Source organism: Myxine glutinosa, chromosome 7 (assembly GCF_964187855.1).
Source record: "Myxine glutinosa chromosome 7, kmMyxGlut1.1, whole genome shotgun sequence".
Taxonomy (NCBI): Eukaryota; Metazoa; Chordata; class Myxini; order Myxiniformes; family Myxinidae; genus Myxine; species Myxine glutinosa.
The window spans coordinates 41,527,022-41,548,633 of NC_136267.1; the positions used below are offsets into that span (position 1 = coordinate 41,527,022).

General features: G+C 52.2%; 1 protein-coding gene across 7 annotated transcripts in view; it reads right to left on the bottom strand.

The window, feature by feature from the left end:
- Positions 1-21,612, bottom strand: part of ABCB11 (ATP binding cassette subfamily B member 11) — a 154,411-nt gene that overhangs the window by 57,542 nt on the left and 75,257 nt on the right. For all 7 annotated transcript variants that reach the window (XM_078781566.1, XM_078781567.1, XM_078781565.1 and 4 more), the window contains 3 exons: positions 6,795-6,998; positions 5,107-5,277; positions 2,066-2,270 (listed from right to left, as the gene is read on the bottom strand). In XM_078781566.1, coding sequence (XP_078637692.1) covers positions 2,066-2,270; positions 5,107-5,277; positions 6,795-6,998 — 580 coding nt within the window. The remainder of the gene's footprint in view (positions 1-2,065; positions 2,271-5,106; positions 5,278-6,794; positions 6,999-21,612) is intronic.

Genomic DNA, 21,612 nt, shown 5'->3' on the forward strand with positions numbered 1-21,612 from the left:
GAAGTGGTTGAGTTTGGCATTTTTACAGTGTAGCCCATCGGGCAAAGCCGTCTAGAACAGTATTTGTCCGTCTGTATGTATGTATGTATGTCCCCACAAACGTATACCAATCAGAGCTGAGGATCTGGTCACGTGACAGGGAGGTTAAAATATATCATCTTCTATATATTAAAGTAGCGGCATTTTTGTGTCTGTTACGTCATTACGTTTATGATGTCGTTATGACGGCTGACTCCACCGACATTTAAATTTACGAGTACACCCGCTCACTACGGGAGTGGCAGGAAGGGTCATTCTTCTTTGGGGTATATAGATTACAGTCGATCTATGGTCGGGTCTCAAGAACATTGGGTATGTTCATTTACCAAGTTGCTTGTGGAAAGATCGCCAAGTGGTTTAAGCATTCGAGCAAGCACTCCATTCAAAACCATTAGGAATGGCTGGCTTGGCAAGCGCTAGCTAGCTGCTTGGTAAATGAGCTAACCCCCAACCCTTGTGGGGTACATAGATTACAGTAGATCTTCGCTCAGTTCTGCAAGTAAAGCTTACCTCATGGATGTCTGGATTCCTCCAAATTTCTTTGTTTCATATTATAAGCAGCATTAGCGATTGTTTAAAAAGCTAATCATATGTGTTTGTGGTTTATAATATTTTACAAGCCCGGCTATCCCGCTGTTAGACTTTTGGTCTTGTTAATATAAAATAAGCAAGGCCTAGAAACGAACGAAACCCATTAGAACTCCTTGGAATTACTCTTTATAACTCATTAGAATTGCCCTTCAGAACCCTTTAGAATCTCCCTTTAGAACCCTCTAGAATTGCACTTTAGAACCCTTTCATGGTTCAATGGATGGACAGATGGAAGGAAGGACATAGCCGAATATTGAAGCAGATTCACCGCTTAAAACAAAAGTAGCCATTGATTGATTGGGATATTATTGCTTTCGGCTTCTTGGTCTTCAGCTTCCAGAGCTGTCCTCCCAGCCTACGAGCTAGTATTGTGCCATTGTTGGCGGAGTGCACTGGACTAGACATGGTCAAGAGTTACATGTTGATTTGAAGTCAGGCCCATGTGAGCCAAGGTCAGAGCCTGTCCTCAAGTAGTTATCTATATTATAAAACATGAAGTCTGTCTTTCCGTCTGTCCTTCCCAAAACTGTTCCCTAAGTTTTGGGGCTTGCTCCACCAAATCTTCTATGGAAAATTTTTGGGTCCCAGCAGATGTCCTAATGTTGGTGGGAGGTTTCATAAATTCCTCAATACAATTATGATTTTGAGTTTCTACCCGAATGACGCCGCTTTTATCCATCCTAAGGTGGGGGGAAGTTTCATAAATTTCACATTACAATTATGATGTTGACTTTCGATTTGTACGAAGTGTTTCATATCTGCCCTTTCTCCTTGGTAGATTCGTATATATAGGTAATTGCATCAGATCAGTCAATATCAGTTTATCTCAAGAGTGTTTTTAACATTGTATTTTGTTATATTAATGCTATAGTATTAATTTGTGATTGGAATGATGCTATATGAAAGGAAGATGTAGAGTGATTGAGTTTAAAGCAAAGTGAGGAAATGATGCGAGGGTATCCACCCATTAGCACACAAAGTGGTGTGTCGGGATGGTGCTGAGGAGTCATCCAAGGACGCAGCGACGTGGTGATCCAGCGTACGCTCCCATGTGTGTATATGTATGTATATATATCCACCCATGATATTCGTGGATTCAGCATTTTTAGTCTTGCAATTCGACATATTTTATAAACAATTCTGAAACTATATCTCTAGAAACAAAATATTTTGTAATGCAAAATTTCCAAGAAATGCGTATGTGCTATTTTGGATCATAAATTTACTCTAGGTAAACACATTTGGAGTTGTGCATCCGTGATGTAACGTGAATACACGGGGGTGGGGGGTGGGGAGGCGGGGGGGGGGAGGGGTTGGGGCGAGAGGAGGGAGATGCTAATGGGTGAAGGATATAATCTCAAACATATGTCTTCTAAAAATGTCAAGATTGTGTCCCTTTAATGTATTATAGATTCATAATGCTCAATGTACACACCTGGAGTGCTGGCATCGTCGTTTAACTCTGTGTCTCCTTGGCTCTGCAACGTTACCAATGTAAAGTAGACACCCTTTCTACTAATAAGTTCATTGTGAGTTCCTCTCTCCACAGCACGTCCTCGATTAAAGCCCACAATGACATCAGCAGTTCGAACCGTGGAGAGTCTATGCGAAACAGAGATGGTCGTTCGACCCTGACGGACCTGAAATGTAAGGATCACGGAAAACGCAAGTGCCAGAGTAAAACCTTGAACTTCCAAAAATGTTTTTACTTATTCATAATAATAACAAAAATAATGAATGATATAATTCTGAAACTCCTCTGGAGCCGGCATTACTGGTGGAGTGGGTAAATTAAGTCTCGTCACATCTCGTGTGGGTTGGGTTCCATTTACATGGGTGCTCAGCGGCCATTTCCACAAACTGCAATAGATGAAAGCATGAAAGCCCGCTGGGAGTTTGCAAAAAAGCACCTAAAGGACTCTCAGACTGTGAGAAACAAGATTCTGTGGGCTTTCATGTGTCTTTCACTGAGGAGAGGCTTCTGTCTGGCCACTCTGCCATAAAGCCCAGATCGGTGGAGTGTTCCAGTGATGGTTGTCCTTCTGGAAATTTCTCCCATCTCCACACAGGATCTCTGGAGCTCAGTCAGAGTGACCATCGGGTTCTTGGTCACCTTTCTTACCAAGGCCCTTCTCCCCCGATTGCTGAGTTTGGCAGGGCGGCCAGCTCGAGGAAGAGTCCTGGTTGTTCCAAACTTCTTCCATTTAAGAATTATGGAGGCCACTGTGCTCTTGGGAACCTTCAATGCAGCAGAGAATTTTTTTTGTAGGCTTCCCCAGATCTGTGCCTCGACACAATCCTGTCTCTGAGCTCTGCAGGCAGTTCCTTCGACCTCATGGCTTGGTTTTTGCTCTGATATGCATTGTCAGCTGTGAGACCTTATATAGACAGGTGTGTGCCTTTCCAAATCATGTCCAATCAATTGAATTTACCACAGGTAGACTCCAATCAAGGTGTAGAAACATCTCAAAGATGATCAAGAGAAATGGGAGGCACCTGAGCTAAATTTCAAGTGTCATAGCAAAGGGTCTGAATACTTATGTAAATGTGATATTTTAGTTTTTTCTTTTCAATAAATTTGAAAAACTTTCTGAAATCCTGTTTTCACTTTGTCATTATGGGATATTGAGTGTAGATTGATGAGGGAAAAAATTAATTTAAACGATTTCAGCATAAGGCTGCAACATAACAAAATGTGAAAAAAGTGAAGGGGTCTGAATACTTTCTGAATGCACTGTATACTTATTAACTCAATACGTATTGACTCAAGACAGTTCTCCTATTACACATTTTATTTACATATTTTACGGAATACTTATAGACTCAAGACATTTCAGCTATTCATTTTTTAATTAATTTGTAAAATAAAAATGTTTTTTTTTTAAAAAAAAGACACCGACTTTATGGGGTACTAGCAGAAGTACCCGGCATTGCCGGGCGGGGGAGGGGAGGGGAACGGGGGAAGAGGAGGGGGGGGGAACGAGGGGGAGGGGAGGAGAGGGGGGGAGGGGAGAAGAGGGGGGGGGGAAGTACCCGGCATTCCGTGTATAAACGTGAGGGAGAAGAGGGGGGAGGAGGAGGGGGAGGGGAGGGGGGGGAGGAGAGGGGAGGGGGGAGGGGGAGGGGGAAGGGGGGAAGGGGGGAAGGGGTAGGGGGAAGGGGTAGGGGGAAGGGGGAGGGGGAAAAGGGAGGGGGAGGGGAGAAGGGGAGGGGGTAGGGTGGAGGGGGAATGGAGGGGGAGGGGAGGACGGAGGGGGGGAGGAGGAAGGGGGAGGGAAGGGGAGGGCCAGTCAACAATGACGTTGCAGTTCTCATGGTCGGAGAGCAGCACAACAATCGCGACATCGTCCTGCATCTTCGCAACAGCACGAAGCGGATTTTGGAGACTCACCGATCCTGTGACGCCCTCCAGTACCGGCGTTGCCGGGCGGGGGAAGGGAGACCCGTACATTCCCAACCCGTACATTCGCCCTCTCGACTCAAGCTCACTCGGACAAAAGCCTCGCACAAATTACACCGTGAAGGCCCAATGGCCATGTCTATGCCACAAATCAAGTACCTGAGCGAGTCGGGCGCACTGAATTGAAAATATATAGAACGCTCATACTCCGTGAAAAGTGAAGCCGCCGTGTCGCCATCTTGGTTAGTACGACTCGACCACCTCGCTTCACGGATCTATTTTGTTTTGAACGTGTGAATTACGTGCGAACGCGTAACTGTGAGTTTATGGCGGCAAGGAGCATCACGTGATTGCTCTGAGCGAATCAGCGCGCTGCTCTGCCACCTGATCAGATTCCGTGTATAATATTCCTCGCTGAAATGCGCTGAGGTAAATATGAATAAAAAATATGGATCTCGTAAAGATGAAAGAAAAAAAAACCTATGTGGTGTGAATGGCAATGTTCCTCGCTGAAATGTGAAAAAACGCAATCGCTTTTCGCTCTGAAATACATGTGAATGCGTAACTGAGTTAATGGCGGCAAGGAACATCACGTGATCGCTCTGAGCGAATCAGCGCGCTGCTCTGCCACTGGTCAGATTCCGTGCATAATATTCCTCGCTGAAATGCGCTGAGGTAAAAATATGGTAAAAAAATATTATGAATTTTTTTTTTTTAGGTCGGCCATGTTCTTCCCAGGCTCAATGGCCATGCCTATGCCAAATATCAAGCACATGAGCCTCTCCGTTTAGGAGTCTATCGGTAACATTACACACACACAAACTGTGTTTTATATATATAGATTATGTGTAGATCAGTGACAAAATATTTAAATTTAATCTATTTTAAATTCAGGCTGTTACACAACAAAATGTGAAAAAGTCAAGGGGTGGGAATACTTTCTGAAGGCACTGAAAATGTTTCAACAAAATAAATGAAAAATCTGCTCCGGTAATATTTCACAAAGGCACAGGATTCATTATTAAACAATTTGACCAGTCATCGCACTGTCCTTGACGACCGTGGATAGGGCGTACCTTGTCCAATGCCACCTGTACAATGGCTTCACTCTCATTGTCCAAGGCCGAAGTGGCCTGGTCCAGGAGGAGGATGCGTGGATTGCGCACGAGCGCTCGTGCGATCGAGATCCTCTGCTTCTGACCACCGCTCATGTGACCCCCACCCTCACCAACTTCTGTATCAAACCTCTGCTCAGTTCGGTGGATACAAAGGGCAAAGGTGATGGTGGTAAAGGCAAAGGTGGCTTTGGAGTTATCTGTTTTAGATGGTACGGGTTAGGGTTCCAATTGTTTTGCAGTTACACAGTTAAAGGTCAGATTTAAGAAAACGTTTGTGCCCATCCAAGTTGCATCATAGAAAGCTCTTATTGTTGAACTCAGGAAACTAAGTCGTACATAAGTCAAAATGTTGTAGTGAATACATTATTAGATGTAAATGCAAGACCGGCTCTAATTCCTTGGATCTGTAGTTTCTTGAACCAAGTAAGTCAGATTGTATGATATAAGGGTTCCTTGTCAGGCAGCAAGATATGGGTGGTGTACCTCAAGGTACCTAGTTTGGCCCCCTATGCTTTTTGGTTCCCTATGCAATGATGCAATCGCTCAGGTGGAACAAGTGGCATAAATTACCTTGGTTCTTAAGTATGTAGATGATATGACAATAGTTGAAAATACCAGGGCAGGCAACCAGTAACGGTTATGCAAGATGTCCTCAATGACTCACAATTTATCAAACTATAATAACGTGAAATTGAATGTTGAAACATATTCCCACATGCAAGATCTTCTTTTTTTAAAAATGAAAAGCCCACTCCAGATACCACAGTTGACTTTGCAAGCAGCACCACTTGAGGAAGTTCACCATCTTATAATCCGAGCGGGGTTACTATTACAATAGATTTGAAGTGGAACTTACACATTCAGAATATTCTGTTTAGTGCAAATGGTTCTGTCTAGAGCAGCTGGACATAACTACACTTGCTCCATTATATAGAGACCAGCAAGGACCCGTGGAAATTCCACATAATCTAGAATAGGACTTAAAGTCCTCAACTCTCCCCCGTCTTCCCCATCATAAACCCCAAGTCCTCAACTTCTGCCTCCAAACCCTGAGGTGTCAATCCACTCCCCGTTCCAAACCTTCAAACACCCTCCCCACCAGTCAAACATAAATAGTGGGTGGAGTCAAACAAACTGTCCAACCAATGGGTGGAATGCAATGTTACAGACAGACACACACACGGACGAACAAGCATATTATTATTAAGATTAATGTTGACTCATACACATCCGCATTGTGATGAAAAGCATTGTGCAATGTGTCAGCGTCAATAGAACAAGGGAAGGTGATGAAGCTATATGGCAATTTGAAAAAGTTGAAAGGTATGACAATTGCAAAAAAAAGTATGACAATTGCAAAAAAAAGTATGACAATTGAAAAAAAAGTATGACAATTGAAAGGCCCGCTATGTGTACAACTATATTTGTATGCATAATGATAGATGATCTGTAAAAGTAGACCCACAGAATCAAAATACCATGTAATGTGTTAATTTGAGCACTGTCAATTTACGTCCGCATATGCTCCTATAAAAATACATGCTGTCTCTTCAACCTCCTACATATACGTGTTATATGTGCAAAGCTCATTAGAATGGTAATCCTAATGTGTAGCTTTTGATTTATGAAGAAGGACCTTTCTGAACCTGTGGCAGGGCCATGATGAAGTTGTAAGCATTGGCTTCACGTGCTGCACGTTCAATGGCCTCCATGGAGATATCAGGCTGGCCATAGCGTATGTTCTCAGCGATGGTGGTGGCAAACAAGACAGGTTCTTGTTCTACGACTCCCATTAGTGAGCGAAGCCAAGAGGTGTTCAAGCCTCGTATGTCATGACCATCTAAAGTTACCTGTTGGGGACAGAGAGTCAGCAGAAGATGGAGGTAGGCCAGACATTACAATTGCATATTTGTTTTAGGGAAGGTAATCTGCAGGTAGGCATATTTATTGAAATAAGTTGTGTGAAAAAGAAGTAAAGGCCAGAGGTTTAAGTACAGTGCCTTCAGAAAGTATTCACGCCTCTTGATTTTTTTCACATTTTGTTGTGTTACAGCCTAAATATTAAAATGGATTATATTGAGATTTTTTGTCACTGATCTACACATAATCTATTTGATAAAACAGGAATGTCTGTCTGTCTGTCTGTCTGTCCGTCTGTCCGTCCGTCCCAAAACTACTCCCTTAGTTTTGGGGCTTGCCCCGCCAAACCTTCTGTGGAACGTTTTGGGGTCCCAGCGGATGTCATAAGGTAGATAAGAGGTTTCATAAATTCCTCAATAAAATTATAATTTTGAAATAAGATCGTTACAGAGCTGCTGCCGATCCGGAAGTGAACCAGATGACGACGATTCGCTGATTTGATAATACTGTATCGAAATACAATCGTGATTTAACATTATAGTTTGATATACCAATACTATAGCATTAATTTGTGATTGGAATGATGCTGTTTGGTATAAAAATACAGAGATATTGAGCTGAAAGCAGAAGATGACGACAGGCTTAAGCATTTGAGCAAGCACTCCATTCAAAACCGTTGAGGAACGGCTGGTTTGGCAAGCGCTAGATAGCTGCTTGGTAATTGAACACAACCCAGGTTTCCTCCATTTCAGTTTCGTGTTATACAGCAGTAGCGACTGTTTCAAAAGGCCACCACGTTAGCAGCAGGAAGGGTCATGGTATTAACCCTTGTGTGGTGTATAAGTAGATTACAGGCGATCTTCGCTCAGTTCCGTAAGTAAAGTTTGCCTCACGGATGTCGGGATTCCTCCAAATGTCTTTAAGTTTCATGTTAAACAGCATTAGCGACTGTTTAAAAAGGTAATACTATGTGTTTGTAGTGTATAGTCTTTTTACTCTGGTAGGGGCCGGTGCTCCCACGAAAACGGCTCAATAACCTATTTAAAAACATTAACACGGTGTTTGTTCAATGAGGAACCACTCCTTGGGGAGGTGGGATATTATTAGTATTGAAGGAGCTGTGCTCCTAAGCGAGTTGAAAGGATTGACGCGACAAAAGACGGGAATTCGTCCGAGTTTCTTTATTGAACAAAACCAAAACTCGGGTACTCTGAAAAGCCCGTTTATCGGGCAGCAATATATATATATATATGCAATCAAACACGTCATGCCGGAGCGTTTGCCCGGGAAAGGCAAGTCTGGACATGCCCGGGAAAGGCGAGACCGGGCGTGCCCGGGCGGCCTGGGCGAGCCCGGGAAAGGCGAGACTGGGCGTCCCCGGGCAGTCTGGCCGAGCCCGGGAAAGGCGAGTCTGGACATGCCCGGGAAAGGTGAGTCCGGGCATGCCCGGGAAAGGCGCGTCTGGGCATGTCCGGGCGGCCTGGGCGAGCCCGGTACAGTGATCGCTCCCTGGTTGCGTCTTCGGCAGGTGTAAGGCGATTGTGTATTCTCAGCGGCAACCGCTACACGCACCCCCCCAGAATCGACTTGCACCGGCAGGGTCAATTTAAGGGGGGTCCTGATGACCCGGCCGAAGCGACCCCTGGAGGGTCGTGGGGGGGGGGGGGGTCCGGTGTGGTGGTGGGTGGTCGAGCGGGGGGAACCGTGGACGGGGGGCGGCCTCGCCGCGGAGGAAGGGCCAACCGTGGTGGTTGGTCAACGTCCACGTGCGCCGGCTTGAGGCGGTCCACCGAAATCTGGTCCGACCTGCCACCGACGTCAATGACGAAAGACTTGTCGTCCCGTCGCAGGACCCGGAAGGGCCCGTCGTACGGCGGCCGGAGTGGCCCCCAGTGTGCGTCATGACGCACAAAAACGTACTCCGCTGTGCGAAGCGCTGGTGGGACGTAGGACTGGGGGCCACCGTGGCGGGACGTTGGCACGGGGGCAAACCGTCGGGCGGCCTCCTGGAGGTCCGAGCGCTGGCGAGCTGCGGACCAGGGACTGGTAGCGTCGGGCACGAACTCGCCCCGGACGCGTAGCGGCTGGCCGTAGACGAGCTCGGTGGTGGATGCCTAGAGGTCCTCCTTGGGGGCCGTGCGGAGGCCCAAAAGGACCCACGGCAGCCGGTTGGCCCAACCGCCGTCCTGAAGGCCGGCCATGAGCACGGCCTTCATAGAGCGGTGAAAACGCTCGCACAACCCATTGGCTTGGGGGTGGTAGGCCGTGGTATGGTGGAGCTTGACCCCCAGGTTGCGGGCGACCGCGCCCCACAGCTCGGAGGTGAACTGCGGACCGCGGTCCGAAGAGATGTCCGCCGGTGCGCTGAATCGGGCGACCCAGGTGGCGATGAAGCCTGCGCCACGTCGGTGGTGGTGGTGGAAACGAGGGGAACGGCCTCCGGCCACCTGGTGGTCCTGTCCACCATGGTGAGCAGGTGTGTGAAACCTCGTGATGGGGGAAGGGGGCCCACCAGGTCCACGTTGACGTGGTCGAAACGCCGTTCGGGCATGGTGAAAGGTGCCAGCGGGGCCTGGGTGTGGCGGTGGACCTTGGCCCGCTGGCAGGCCGTGCAGGCGTTGGCCCAATCGCGGACGTCCCGTCGAAGTCCGTGCCAGACGAAACGCGCCGAAACCAGCTTCTGGGAAGCTTTCCGGCCTGGGTGGGAAAGGCCGTGGAGGGAGGCGAAAACGCGGCGCTGCCAGGTAACGGGCACGACGGGGCGAGGCTGGCCTTGGGAGACGTCGCAGAGCAGGACAGTGTCCGCGAAGGGGACGTCGGCCAGGCGGAGGCCCGTGTCCGCCGTCCGGAGGGCTTGCACCATGGTGTCGGTGGTCTGGTCGGCCGCCATTAGCGCGAAGTCCACGCCGAGGTGGACTGCGTTCGCGCTGGCCCGAGAAAGACAGTCGGCCACGGTGTTGTCTTTTCCGGCGACGTGTCGGATGTCCATGGTAAATTCTGACATGGCGGAGAGGTGGCGCTGCTGGCGGGCCGACCACGGCTCCGTGACTTTGTCCATCGCGTAAACCAATGGCTTGTGGTTGACGAAAGCCGTGAACGGGCGGCCCTCCAGGAGGTGGCGGAAATGGCGAACGGCCAGGTACAGACCGGGGAGCTCACGGTTAAATGTGCTATATGTTAGCTCGTTCGGCCGGAGTTGCCGGCTAAAAAAAGCGAGTGGCTGCCAAACCCCGTTCACCTATTGTTCGTGTACGGTGCCCACCGCGTAGTCGGTGGCGTCCGTAGGGAGGGCGATTAGAGCGTCGAGCACCGGGTGAGGTGAGCCAGCAGCGTTGCGTCGGCGAGGGCCAGCTTTGCGCCTGTGAATGCCGCGTCCATGGCTGCGGACCAGACGACGTCATGCTTGGCCGGCTTGCCCCGGAGGGCTTCGTAAAGGGGCCGCATGAGCTGAGCAGCGCGGGGCACGAAACGGTGGTAGAAATTCACCATGCCGAGGAACTCCTGCAGGGCCTTGATGGAGCGGGGACGCGGGAACTCGGTGATGGCCTCGACCTTGGTTGGTAGCGGCACGGCCCCGTTTCTGGTGATGTGGTGGCCCAAAAAGTCAACGGCCGTCGTGCCGAAGTGGCATTTGGCCGGGTTGACGATTAAGCCATGCTCGCTGAGGTGCTCGAACAGTGTTCGGAGGTGGAGGAGGTGCTCGGCCCGGGACGTGCTGGCGACGAGGATGTCATCCAGGTAGATGAAGAGGAACGGCAGGTCGCGCAGCACGCCGTCCATCAAGCGTTGGAACACCTGGGCCGCGTTCTTGAGGCCAAATGGCATTCTCAAGAATTCGAACAGGCCGAACGGCGTGATGACGGCCGTTTTAGGGACGTCCGCCGGCCTGACAGGTACCTGGTGGTATCCCCGTATTAGGTCAACTTTCGAGAAAATGACCCACCCCACCAAACGGGCGGAAAAGTCTTGGATGTGCGGGACCGGATACCTGTCGGGGGTGGTAACATTGTTGAGGCGGCGGTAGTCACCACATGGGCGCCAGCCGCCCCCCAGCTTCGGCACGATGTGTAGTGGCGAGGCCCACGCACTATCGGAGCGCCGCACGATGCCGAGGTGCTCCAACGCGTCGAACTCGGCTTTTGCCACGGCGAGCTTGGCCGGGTCGAGGCGGCGGGCTCTGGCGTAGACCGGCGGGCCCGTAGTTGGTATGTGGTGCTCGATACCATGTCTCACTGCGACGGCCGAAAACGTCGGCCGTGTGAGGGCCGGGAACTCTGCGAGCAGGCGAGCGAACTCGTTTGCCGCCGGGAGGGCGCATGCTAGTTCGGTCGGCGCGGAGCTGCTCATCGTGCATGCCAAGGAGCTGAAAGTCTCGGCGTTGACAAGGCGACGCCGTTTGACGTTGACCAGCAGCCCATGTGCGCAGAGGAAGTCGGCGCCCAGCAAAGCCATGGGCACGCTCGCCGTCACAAAGGTCAAGTTAAAGCGCTGGTTGCCGAAGCAGAGGGTGACGTTGCACGGGCCGAAGGTGCGGATGGCCGATCCTTTGGCAGCGACCAAGGAGGGGCTGCAAACGGCGATCTGCCTGTCCTGCTCGGAGGCGGGTATGACGCTCAGTTGGGCGCCGGTGTCACAAAGGAAGCGCCGCCCGGACGCTTTGTCCTTGATAAAAAGCAAGTTGCCCGAGTGGCCGGCGCTCATGGCTGGTAATGAACGCTGGCCCGGCCATTTCCCGACTTGCCGAAAGTGCACGGGGGTCGGCATGTCCAAGCCTTGTGTCCGAACCTGACGTGGTAATAACACCACGCCTGGTCAGGTGGCGGCCCCGGCCGTCGTGTTGGGAGTGGTCGGCGCAGCGTGGCGGCCGCCAGTTGCACCGGCAGTTCGGCCTCCAACCGCACCTGGCGCTCGGGCGCCATGGGCATCGCCTCGGACGGCGGCGGGCTCCAGGTAGCTGCCCCGATGTGCTCGCCTGCCGAGGAGATCTTGTCGGCTTCCCTGGCGAGGGCGCGGGGATCCGTGATCTGCGTGCCTGCCAGGGCGAGGCGTACCTGGCTAGGCAGCTGGCGGAGGAACAGCTCTCGGAAAAGAAAATCCGGGGAGTGCTCACCGAGCAGCGAAAGCATGTAGTCCATTCGCTCGGACGGGCGCGTGTCGCCGAGCTCGGGCTGGTCGAGCAGGCGTCGTGCGCGTTCTGCCGGTGAGAGGGCGAATGCATCGAGGAGGAGCATCTTGATCGCGCCATACTTGTCAGCGGCTGGCGGGTGCTGGAGGAGGCCCAGGGCGCGGGCTGCGGTGGCGGAGCCGAGTGCCGCTACCACATGGTGGAAGCGGGTGTCGTCGGCGGTAATGCCTCGCAGGGCAAACTGGGAGTCCGCCTGGGCGAACCAAACCGCCGCGTGAGCCTCCCAGAAGGTAGGCAGTTTAAGGGCAACTGACGTGTCCATGTCGGGGGTCACCAGTGAAGGAGCTGTGCTCCTACGTGAGTTGAAAGGATTGACGCGACAAAAGACGGGAATTCGTCCGAGTTTCTTTATTGAACAAAACCAAAACTCGGGTACTCTGAAAAGCCCGTTTATCGGGCAGCAATACATATATGCAATTAAACACGTCATGCCGGAGCGTTTGCCCGGGAAAGGCGAGACTGGGCGTGCCCGGGCGGCCTGGGCGAGCCCGGGAAAGGCAAGTCTGGACATGCCCGGGAAAGGCGAGACCGGGCGTGCCCGGGCGAGCTCGGGAAAGGCGAGTCTGGGCATGCCCGGGAAAGGCGAGACTGGGCGTCCCCAGGCGGTCTGGGCGAGCCCGGGAAAGGCGAGTCTGGACATGCCCGGGAAAGGCGAGACCGGGCGTGCCCGGGCGGCCTGGGCGAGAGCGGGCGTGCCCGGGCGGCCTGGGCGAGCCCGGGAAAGGCGAGTCTGGGCATGCCCGGGAAAGACGAGACCGGGCGTGCCCGGGCGAGCCCGGGAAAGGCGAGTCCAGGCATGCCCGGGAAAGGCGCGTCTGGGCATGTCCGGGCGGCCTGGGCGAGCTCGGTACGGTGATCGCTCCCTGGTTGCGTCTTCGGCATGTGTAAGGCGATTGTGTATTCTCAGCGGCAACCGCTACAGTATTAATTTTTTTTTGTAATAACATTAATATTTGCTTTTGTTATTGGAAGCGTCCTTGGAAAAACGTCACGATACAGCTATCTTAACATGGATATACACCTCAACACACAACCTCATTGGTGGAGAAAATCCCCTTGGGGAAAGAGGCAAATGAATGCGCTAGCACCTTCATTGTGTGACCCTTAATCATCCTGTCAAGTTTGGTTGAGATTGGATAAATAACGACGGAATGTACCGAGGTCAAAAATCGTGAGACAGACAGACACCAAATTGCGTATTTTAGTATGACTAGTACACCCGCTCACTATGGGAGTGGCAGGGGGTGTCATGTTATTATACTTTTTATTATTTCCAATTATTATTACTTTTCCAATATGTTGGATCCGGTCATTGAAAGGATCATAACATGCATGATATTATAACATGTTAGATCAGCGTATTGAAAGGATCAGAACATGCATGATATTATAACATTGTAGCGGCTGCCGCTGAGTTTTCACAATCGCCTTGCACCTATCAAGGACGCGGAGCGATCACCATGCCGGGCTCGTCCAGGACGCCCAGGCCCGCGCTCAACTTGCCAGGCCTCAGTCGGGACGCCCGGGCATGCCCGGGCATGCCCGGGCAGCCTCGCCCTCAACTTGCCAGGCCGCAGCCAGGACGCTGGGCCACGCCCCCTGGCGCCGGGCCTGGGCAAACCCCCTGGCGGAATAGATATATATTGCTGACTGATAAACGGTTTTTCAGAGTGCCTGAGTGTTTGATTTCATTAAAGCAACTCAGATGAATTCTAGCTTTTTGTCGCGTCCATTCTTCCGATCGACGTGGGAGCCCCGGCTCCTTCATTGGTGACCTATCGACATGGACACGGCAGTCGCCCTTAAACTGCCTACCTTCTGGGAGGCTCACGCGGCGGTTTGGTTCGCACAGGCGGAGTCCCTGTTCGCCCTGCGAGGCATCACGGCCGACGACACCCGCTTCCACCATGTGGTAGCTGCGCTCGGGTCGGTTACCGCGGCCCGCGCCCTGAGCCTCCTCGAAAGCCCGCCAGCCGCTGACAAATACGGCGCGATTAAGAAGCTGCTCCTCGATGCTTTCGCCCTCCCATCGGCGGAACGCGCACGGCGCCTGCTCGATCTGCCTGAGCTCGGCGACACGCGCCCTTCCGAGCGCATGGACTACATGCTTTCACTGCTCGGCGAGCACTCTCCGGCATTCCTGTTCCGGGAGCTGTTCTTCCGTCAGCTGCCTAACCCGGTACGCCTCGCCCTGGCAAGCACGACGATCACAGATCCCCGGGCCCTTGCCAGAGAAGCCGACAAGATCTCCGCCGCAGGACAGCGCATCGTAGCGGCGACATGGGACCCACCGCCGTCCGACGCAACACCCAGGGCACCCGAGCACCCGGCACGGTCGACGGCCGAACTGCCGACGCCATTGGCGGCCGCTCTACCGAGCCGACCACCTCCGGCACGACGACCGAGGCCTCCACCTGACCAAGCGTGGTGTTACTATCATGCCAGGTTCGGACAGAAGGCCCGGACATGCCGACCCCCGTGCACCTTCGGCAGGCCGGGAAACGGCCGGGCCGGCGTTCATTACCAGCCATGAGCGACGGCCACACGGGCAACTTACTGTTCATCACGGATAAAGCGTCCGGACGGCGCTTCCTGTGCGACACCGGCGCCCAACTGAGCGTCATACCCGCCTCTGACCAGGACAGGCAATCCGCGGTTTGCGGCCCCTCCTTAGTTGCGGCCAACGGATCGACTATCCGCACCTTCGGCCCGCGCAACGTCACCCTCTGCTTCGGCGGCCAACGCTTTGCTTGGACGTTTGTAACCGCCAACGTGCCCGTGGCTCTGCTAGGCGCCGACTTCCTCTGCGCACACGGACTGCTGGTGGACGTCCAACGGCGTCGTTTAATCAACGCTGAAACCTTCAGCTCCCTGGTATGCACATTGAGCAGCTCCGCGCCGACCGAGCTGGCATGCGCCGTCCCGGCGGCGAACGAGTTTGCTCGCCTGCTCACGGAGTTCCCGGCCCTCACGTGGCCGACGTTTTCGGCCGTCGCAGTACGGCATGGGATCGAGCACCACATACCAACCACGGGCCCGCCGGTCTACGCCAGGGCCCGCCGCCTCGACCCAGCCAAGCTCGCCGTAGCGAAGGCCGAATTCGACGCGTTGGAGCACCTCGGCATCATGCGGCGCTCCGATAGCGCGTGGGCCTCGCCACTGCACATCGTGCCAAAGCCGGGGGGTGGATGGCGCCCGTGTGGCGACTACCGCCGTCTCAATGACGCTACCACCCCCGACAGGTACCCGATCCCGCATATCCAAGACTTCTCCGCCCGTCTGGCGGGACGGGTCATTTTTTCGAAAATTGACCTCATACGGGGATATCACCAGGTACCTGTCAGGGCGGCCGACGTCCCTAAAACGGCAGTCATCACGCCGTTCGGCTTATTCGAATTCTTGCGGATGCCGTTTGGTCTCAAGAACGCGGCTCAGGCGTTCCAGCGCTTGATGGACGGCGTGCTGCGTGACCTGCCGTTCCTTTTCGTTTACCTGGACGACATCCTCGTCGCCAGCACGTCCCGGGCCGAGCACCTCCTCCACCTCCGGACACTGTTCGAGCGCCTCAGCGAGCACGGCCTCATCGTCAACCCGGCCAAATGCCACTTCGGCACGACGGCCGTTGATTTTTTGGGCCATCACATCACCAAGAACGGGGCCGTGCCGCTGCCAACCAAGGTCGAGGCCATCACCACGTTCCCGCGTCCCCGCACCATAAAGGCCCTGCAGGAATTCCTGGGAATGGTGAATTTTTATCACCGCTTCGTGCCCCGCGCTGCTCAGCTCATGCGGCCCCTCTACGAAGCCCTCCGGGGCATGCCGGCCAAGCACGACATCGCCTGGTCCGCAGCAATGGATGCGGCCTTCCAAGGCTCAAAGCGGGCCCTCGCCGACGCAACACTGCTCGCTCACCCGGTGCTCAACGCTCCCATCGCCCTCACCACGGATGCCTCCGACTACGCGGTGGGCGCCGTACATGAGCAATGGGTGAACGGGGTTTGGCAGCCACTCGTTTTTTTCAGCCGGCAGCTCCGGCCGAACGAGCTCAAATACAGCACGTTTGACCGGGAGCTCCTCGGTCTACACCTGGCCGTCCGCCATTTCCGCCACCTCCTGGAGGGCCGACCTTTCACGGCGTTCGTCGACCACAAGCCGTTGGTTTACGCCATGGCCAAGGTCACGGAGCCATGGTCGGCCCGCCAACAGCGCCACCTCTCCGCCGTGTCGGAGTTTACCACGGACATCCGGCACGTCGCCGGCAAAAACAACGCCATGGCCGACTGTCTTTCCCGGGCCAGCGCGAACGCGGTCCACCTGGGCGTGGATTTTGCGCTTATGGCGGCGGACCAAACCACCGACACCACGGTGCAAGCCCTCCGGGCGGCGGACACGGGCCTCCGCCTGGCCGACATCCCCTGCGCGGACACTGTCCTGCTCTGCGACGTCTCCCAAGGCCAGCCTCGCCCCATCGTGCCCGTCGCCTGGCAACGCCGCATCTTCGCCTCCCTCCACGGCCTTTCCCACCCGGGCCGGAAAGCTTCCCAGAAGCTGGTGTCGGCGCGTTTCGTCTGGCACGGCCTTCGTCGAGACGTCCGCGATTGGACCAGCGCCTGCACGGCCTGCCAACGGGCCAAGGTCCACCGACACACCCAGGCCCCGCTGGCACCTTTCACCGTGCCCGAACGACGTTTCGACCACGTCAACGTGGATCTGGTGGGCCCCCTCCCCCCGTCACGGGGGTTCACACACCTGCTCACCATGGTGGACAGGACCACCAGGTGGCCGGAGGCCGTTCCCCTCGTCTCCACCACCACCGCCGACGTGGCGCAGGCTTTCATCGCCACCTGGGTCGCCCGCTTCGGCGCACCGGCGGACATCTCGTCAGACCGCGGTCCACAGTTCACCTCCGAGCTGTGGGGCGCGGTCGCCCGCAACCTGGGGATCAAGCTCCACCGTACTACGGCCTACCACCCCCAAGCAAACGGGTTGTGCGAGCGATTCCACCGCTCCATGAAGGCCGCGCTCATGGCCGGCCTTCAAGACGTCGGGTGGGCCGACCGGCTGCCGTGGGTCCTTTTGGGCCTTCGCACGGCCCCCAAGGAGGACCTCCAGGCATCCACCGCCGAGCTTGTCTATGGCCAGGTGCTACGCGTCCCGGGCGAATTTGTGCCCGACGCTACCAGTCCCTGGTACGCAGCTCACCAGCGCTCGGACCTCCAGGAGGCCGCCCGACGGTTTGCCCCCGTGCCAACATCCCACCACGGTGACCCCCAGTCCTACGTGCCCCCAGCACTCCGCACAGCGGAGTATGTTTTTGTGCGTCACGACGCACATCGGTGGCCACTCCAGCCGCCGTACGACGGGCCCTTCCGGGTGCTGCGACGGGACGACAAGTCGTTCGTCATCGACATCGGCGGCAGGTCGGACCGGATTGCTGTGGACCGCCTCAAGCCGGCGCACGTGGACGTCGACCACCCACCACGGGTGGCCCTTCCGCCGCGGCGAGGCCGTCCCCCGTCCACGGTGCCCCCCACTCGACCGCCCACCACCTCACCGGACCCCCTCCCACGACCCGCCAGGGGTCGCTTCGGCCGGGTCATCAGGACCCCCCTCAAATTGACCCTGCCGGTGCAAGTCGATTCTGGGGGGACGTGTGTAGCGGCTGCCGCTGAGTTTTCACAATCGCCTTGCACCTATCAAGGACGCGGAGCGATCACCATGCCGGGCTCGTCCAGGACGCCCAGGCCCGCGCTCAACTTGCCAGGCCTCAGTCGGGACGCCCGGGCATGCCCGGGCATGCCCGGGCAGGCTCGCCCTCAACTTGCAAGGCCGCAGCCAGGACGCTGGGCCACGCCCCCTGGCGCCGGGCCTGGGCAAACCCCCTGGCGGAATAGATATATATTGCTGACTGATAAACGGTTTTTCAGAGTGCCTGAGTGTTTGATTTCATTAAAGCAACTCAGATGAATTCTAGCTTTTTGTCGCGTCCATTCTTCCGATCGACGTGGGAGCCCCGGCTCCTTCAACATGGTAGATCAGGTTATTGAAAGGATTAGACCGTGCATGACATTATAACATGTTAGATCATGTCATTCAAAATATATCATTAATATTACGGTACGCCATTATCATAAGTGTTGTTATTACCTTTGTAATGAGAAGCGGCTTTGGAAAAACACCACACAAAATGCCTTCGAAGAACTCCACATTCGTGGCAGGAAGGACCGTGTTATTAATCCATGTGGGGTATATATAGACTACAGTAGATCTACAATCGGGTGCGTTCGGCAACATGATGAGCATTGAGTGATGCCCGGATTCCTCCAGATTTCTTTGTTTATTGTTATAAAAAGCATTAGCGACTGTTTAAAAAGCTAATCATAGCCGGCGAAGCCGGTGTTGTCAATAAACGCGTACGTATTATGTCGAAAACCAGATTATGCCTTGGCTTGAGAATTCCGAAGCGCAATGGAGGCCGCCATCTTGTGGATGCGGAAGTATGCATAACAAATTGAAAACGTTCAATAGGAGTTTCTTTCACCCATCTTTGTTTGATTCACAATCTTATGCACCTTTAATTTATTATTAAAATACTTTAAGACCAACCTCGGCCCGCACAGGCCTGGTTATCTTCAACGAAAAGCGTCACCAAACACCGGAACCAATGATATTCGAGCATTTGAAAAAATATTTCTAAAACCAAATCACGCAATGGAGGCCGCCAACCCCGCCATCAACCGGATGCGGAAGTTTGCATAAAACAATTGCGAAAAAGTTCAATAGGAGTTTGTTTCACCCGTCGTTCTTTGATTCACAATCTAATGAACCTCTAATTTGTAATTAAAATACGTTAAGACCAACCTCGTTATCTTCAACGAAAATCGTCACCAAACACCGGAACCAATGAGATTCGAGCATTTGAAAAAATATTTTTTAAAAGATTATTACGCATTTCGGAGGGTGAAAACGGCATCAAATATTCTAAAATTGACGAAGAATTATTTTTTAGAAATCTCGTGGCCGTCGGGGATAGTTTTTCACGGCCAGAAATACGGTATAAGTGCTTTACATAAAGAAAGAAAGCTCGGTTTGATTAACGACGTCGACAGTCACACATTGCCGTTGAAACGGCGCTATCGTCTGATCTGTCAGCACTGATCTTACTGCAAGCTAACTTCTTCTGGTGGAGGAAGCCGCAGTGCCCGGAGAGAACCAGCCCTGACAGCGACTGAAGTTAGAAGACTACACACATACTGTGAAAACGTATGTTAAGCCCAGTTAAAATTTCTTAAAATAGGCCTTAAGCTAGCACATCATATAGTTCCTTCCTTAAGCTTCTTGTGACATTTATTGTATGTAGGTATTGGGGAGGACTGTCTGCTCTTCTCTTTTACCAAGTCTTACCAGGTACGGTACCTACACCGACCTACTATCAACTACCTAACCTACTGATGTCATCGTGATGGGTAAAATAGTGGCAAGAGGCTTTGGCTTCGCCGGCTCATTGCGGCTTTGCAGTCGGGTACTAGTATGTGCTTATGGTTGATAATATTTTTTACATCTGGTTGAGGCCATTGCTCCCACAAAAACGCCATGATAAACTATTTATAAACGTTGACACGACTTTTGTTCAAGGAGGGAAAAAACCCCTTGTGGAGGTTGGACATTATTAGTATTAATTCTTTTTGTAATAACATTAATATTATGCTATTATCATTTGTTTTGTTATTAGAAGCGGCCTTGGAAAAACGCCACGATAAAGCTAACTTAACATCGATATACACCTCAACACGCAGCTCCATTAGCGGCAATGGTGGGGAAAACCCGCTTGGGGGAGAAAAACCCCTTGGGGAGGGGGGAAATGAATGGGCTACAACCTTCATTGTGTAACCCTCAGTCATCCTGTCAAGTTTGGTTGAGATTGGATAAGTAACGATCAAATGTATTGCGGTCAAAAAAATCATCAGACAGACAGACACCAAATTGCTTATTTTAGTCTGATTATCTCAATACAATCGTGATTTAACATTAAATTTTGATATATTAACACTATAGTATTCATTTGTGATTGGAATGATGCTGTTTGGAATAAAAAATATAGAGAGATTGAGTTTAAAGCATAATAAGGAAATGATGTAAGGGGTTTCCATCCGTGACATTCGCGGATTCCCCATTTGCAGTTTTGCCATTGACTGGATACAGCAACATTCAGACTGGGTACGTTTTTTGTGAAAGTCCTTCACAAACCTACTGTCCATGTCTGACGTTCGACAGAAGGTGGCACAGGAATGTGAAATGTATTGGTTCATGGTTTAGCATTCGCCATTTCTGCATTGTTTGTTTGCTTTTGGTACCTCGCTAGTACCTCGTAATGTCAAAGTGAAATTTTTTATTTCTAAATTATTTACAAAATAAAAAAAAAAGAAAGACATAAATATCTAATTTACATAAGTATTCAACCCTCTAAGTTAATAGTTTGTACAAGTGCCTTTGGCAGCGTTTACAGCTTTGAGTCTTCTTGGTTATGTCTACATCAGCTTTGTAAATCTGGATTTGGGGAGTTTCTCTCATGCTTCCTTGCAGATTTGCTCAAGTTCTGTCAAGTTGGACGAGGAGCGTCGGTGAAGAGCAATCTTAAAGTCTTTCTACAGATTCTCAATGGGATTCAAGTCTGGGCTTTAGCTGGGCCACTCAAGGACTTTCACGTTCTTGTTCTGAAGCCATTCCAGTGTTGCTTTGGCTGTATGCTTGGGGTCCTTGTCCTGTTGGAACATAAATCTTCACCGCAGTCTAAGATCTTTTGTACTCTGAAGGAGGTTCTCCTAAAGGATTTGCCTGTATTTGGCTCCATTCATTGTTCCCTCTATCCTTACAAGTCTCACAGTCCCTGCCACTGAAAATAATCCCCATAACATTATACTTCCACCACCATGCTTCACAGTCGATGTCCTTCTTGCCCGGTTGCTTAGTTTGGTCAGACGGTCAGCTCTAGGAAGAGTCTGGGTAGTTCCATATTCATTCCATTTCTGAATGATGGAGCTCACTGTGCTCTTGGGAACTTTCAACACTCTAGAAATATATCTGTGCCAGTGCCTCCTCACAATTATATTTCGGAGTTTTACGGACAATTCCTTGAACTTCAAGGTAGAGTTTCTGCTCTGACATGTACTGTCAACTGTGGGACCTTATATAGAAAGGTGTGTTTTTTTTGTAAATCATGTCCAATCAATTGAATTGGCCACAGGTGGACTCCCATCAAGTTGTAGAAACATCTCGAGGATGATCAAAGGAAACTAGATGCACCTGAGCTCAATTTGGAGTGTAAAAGCAAAGGGGTTGAATACTCAATGACTCAAAACATTTCAGCTTTTCATTTTTAATTATCTTGTAAAAATTTCTATATAATAAATTCCACTTTG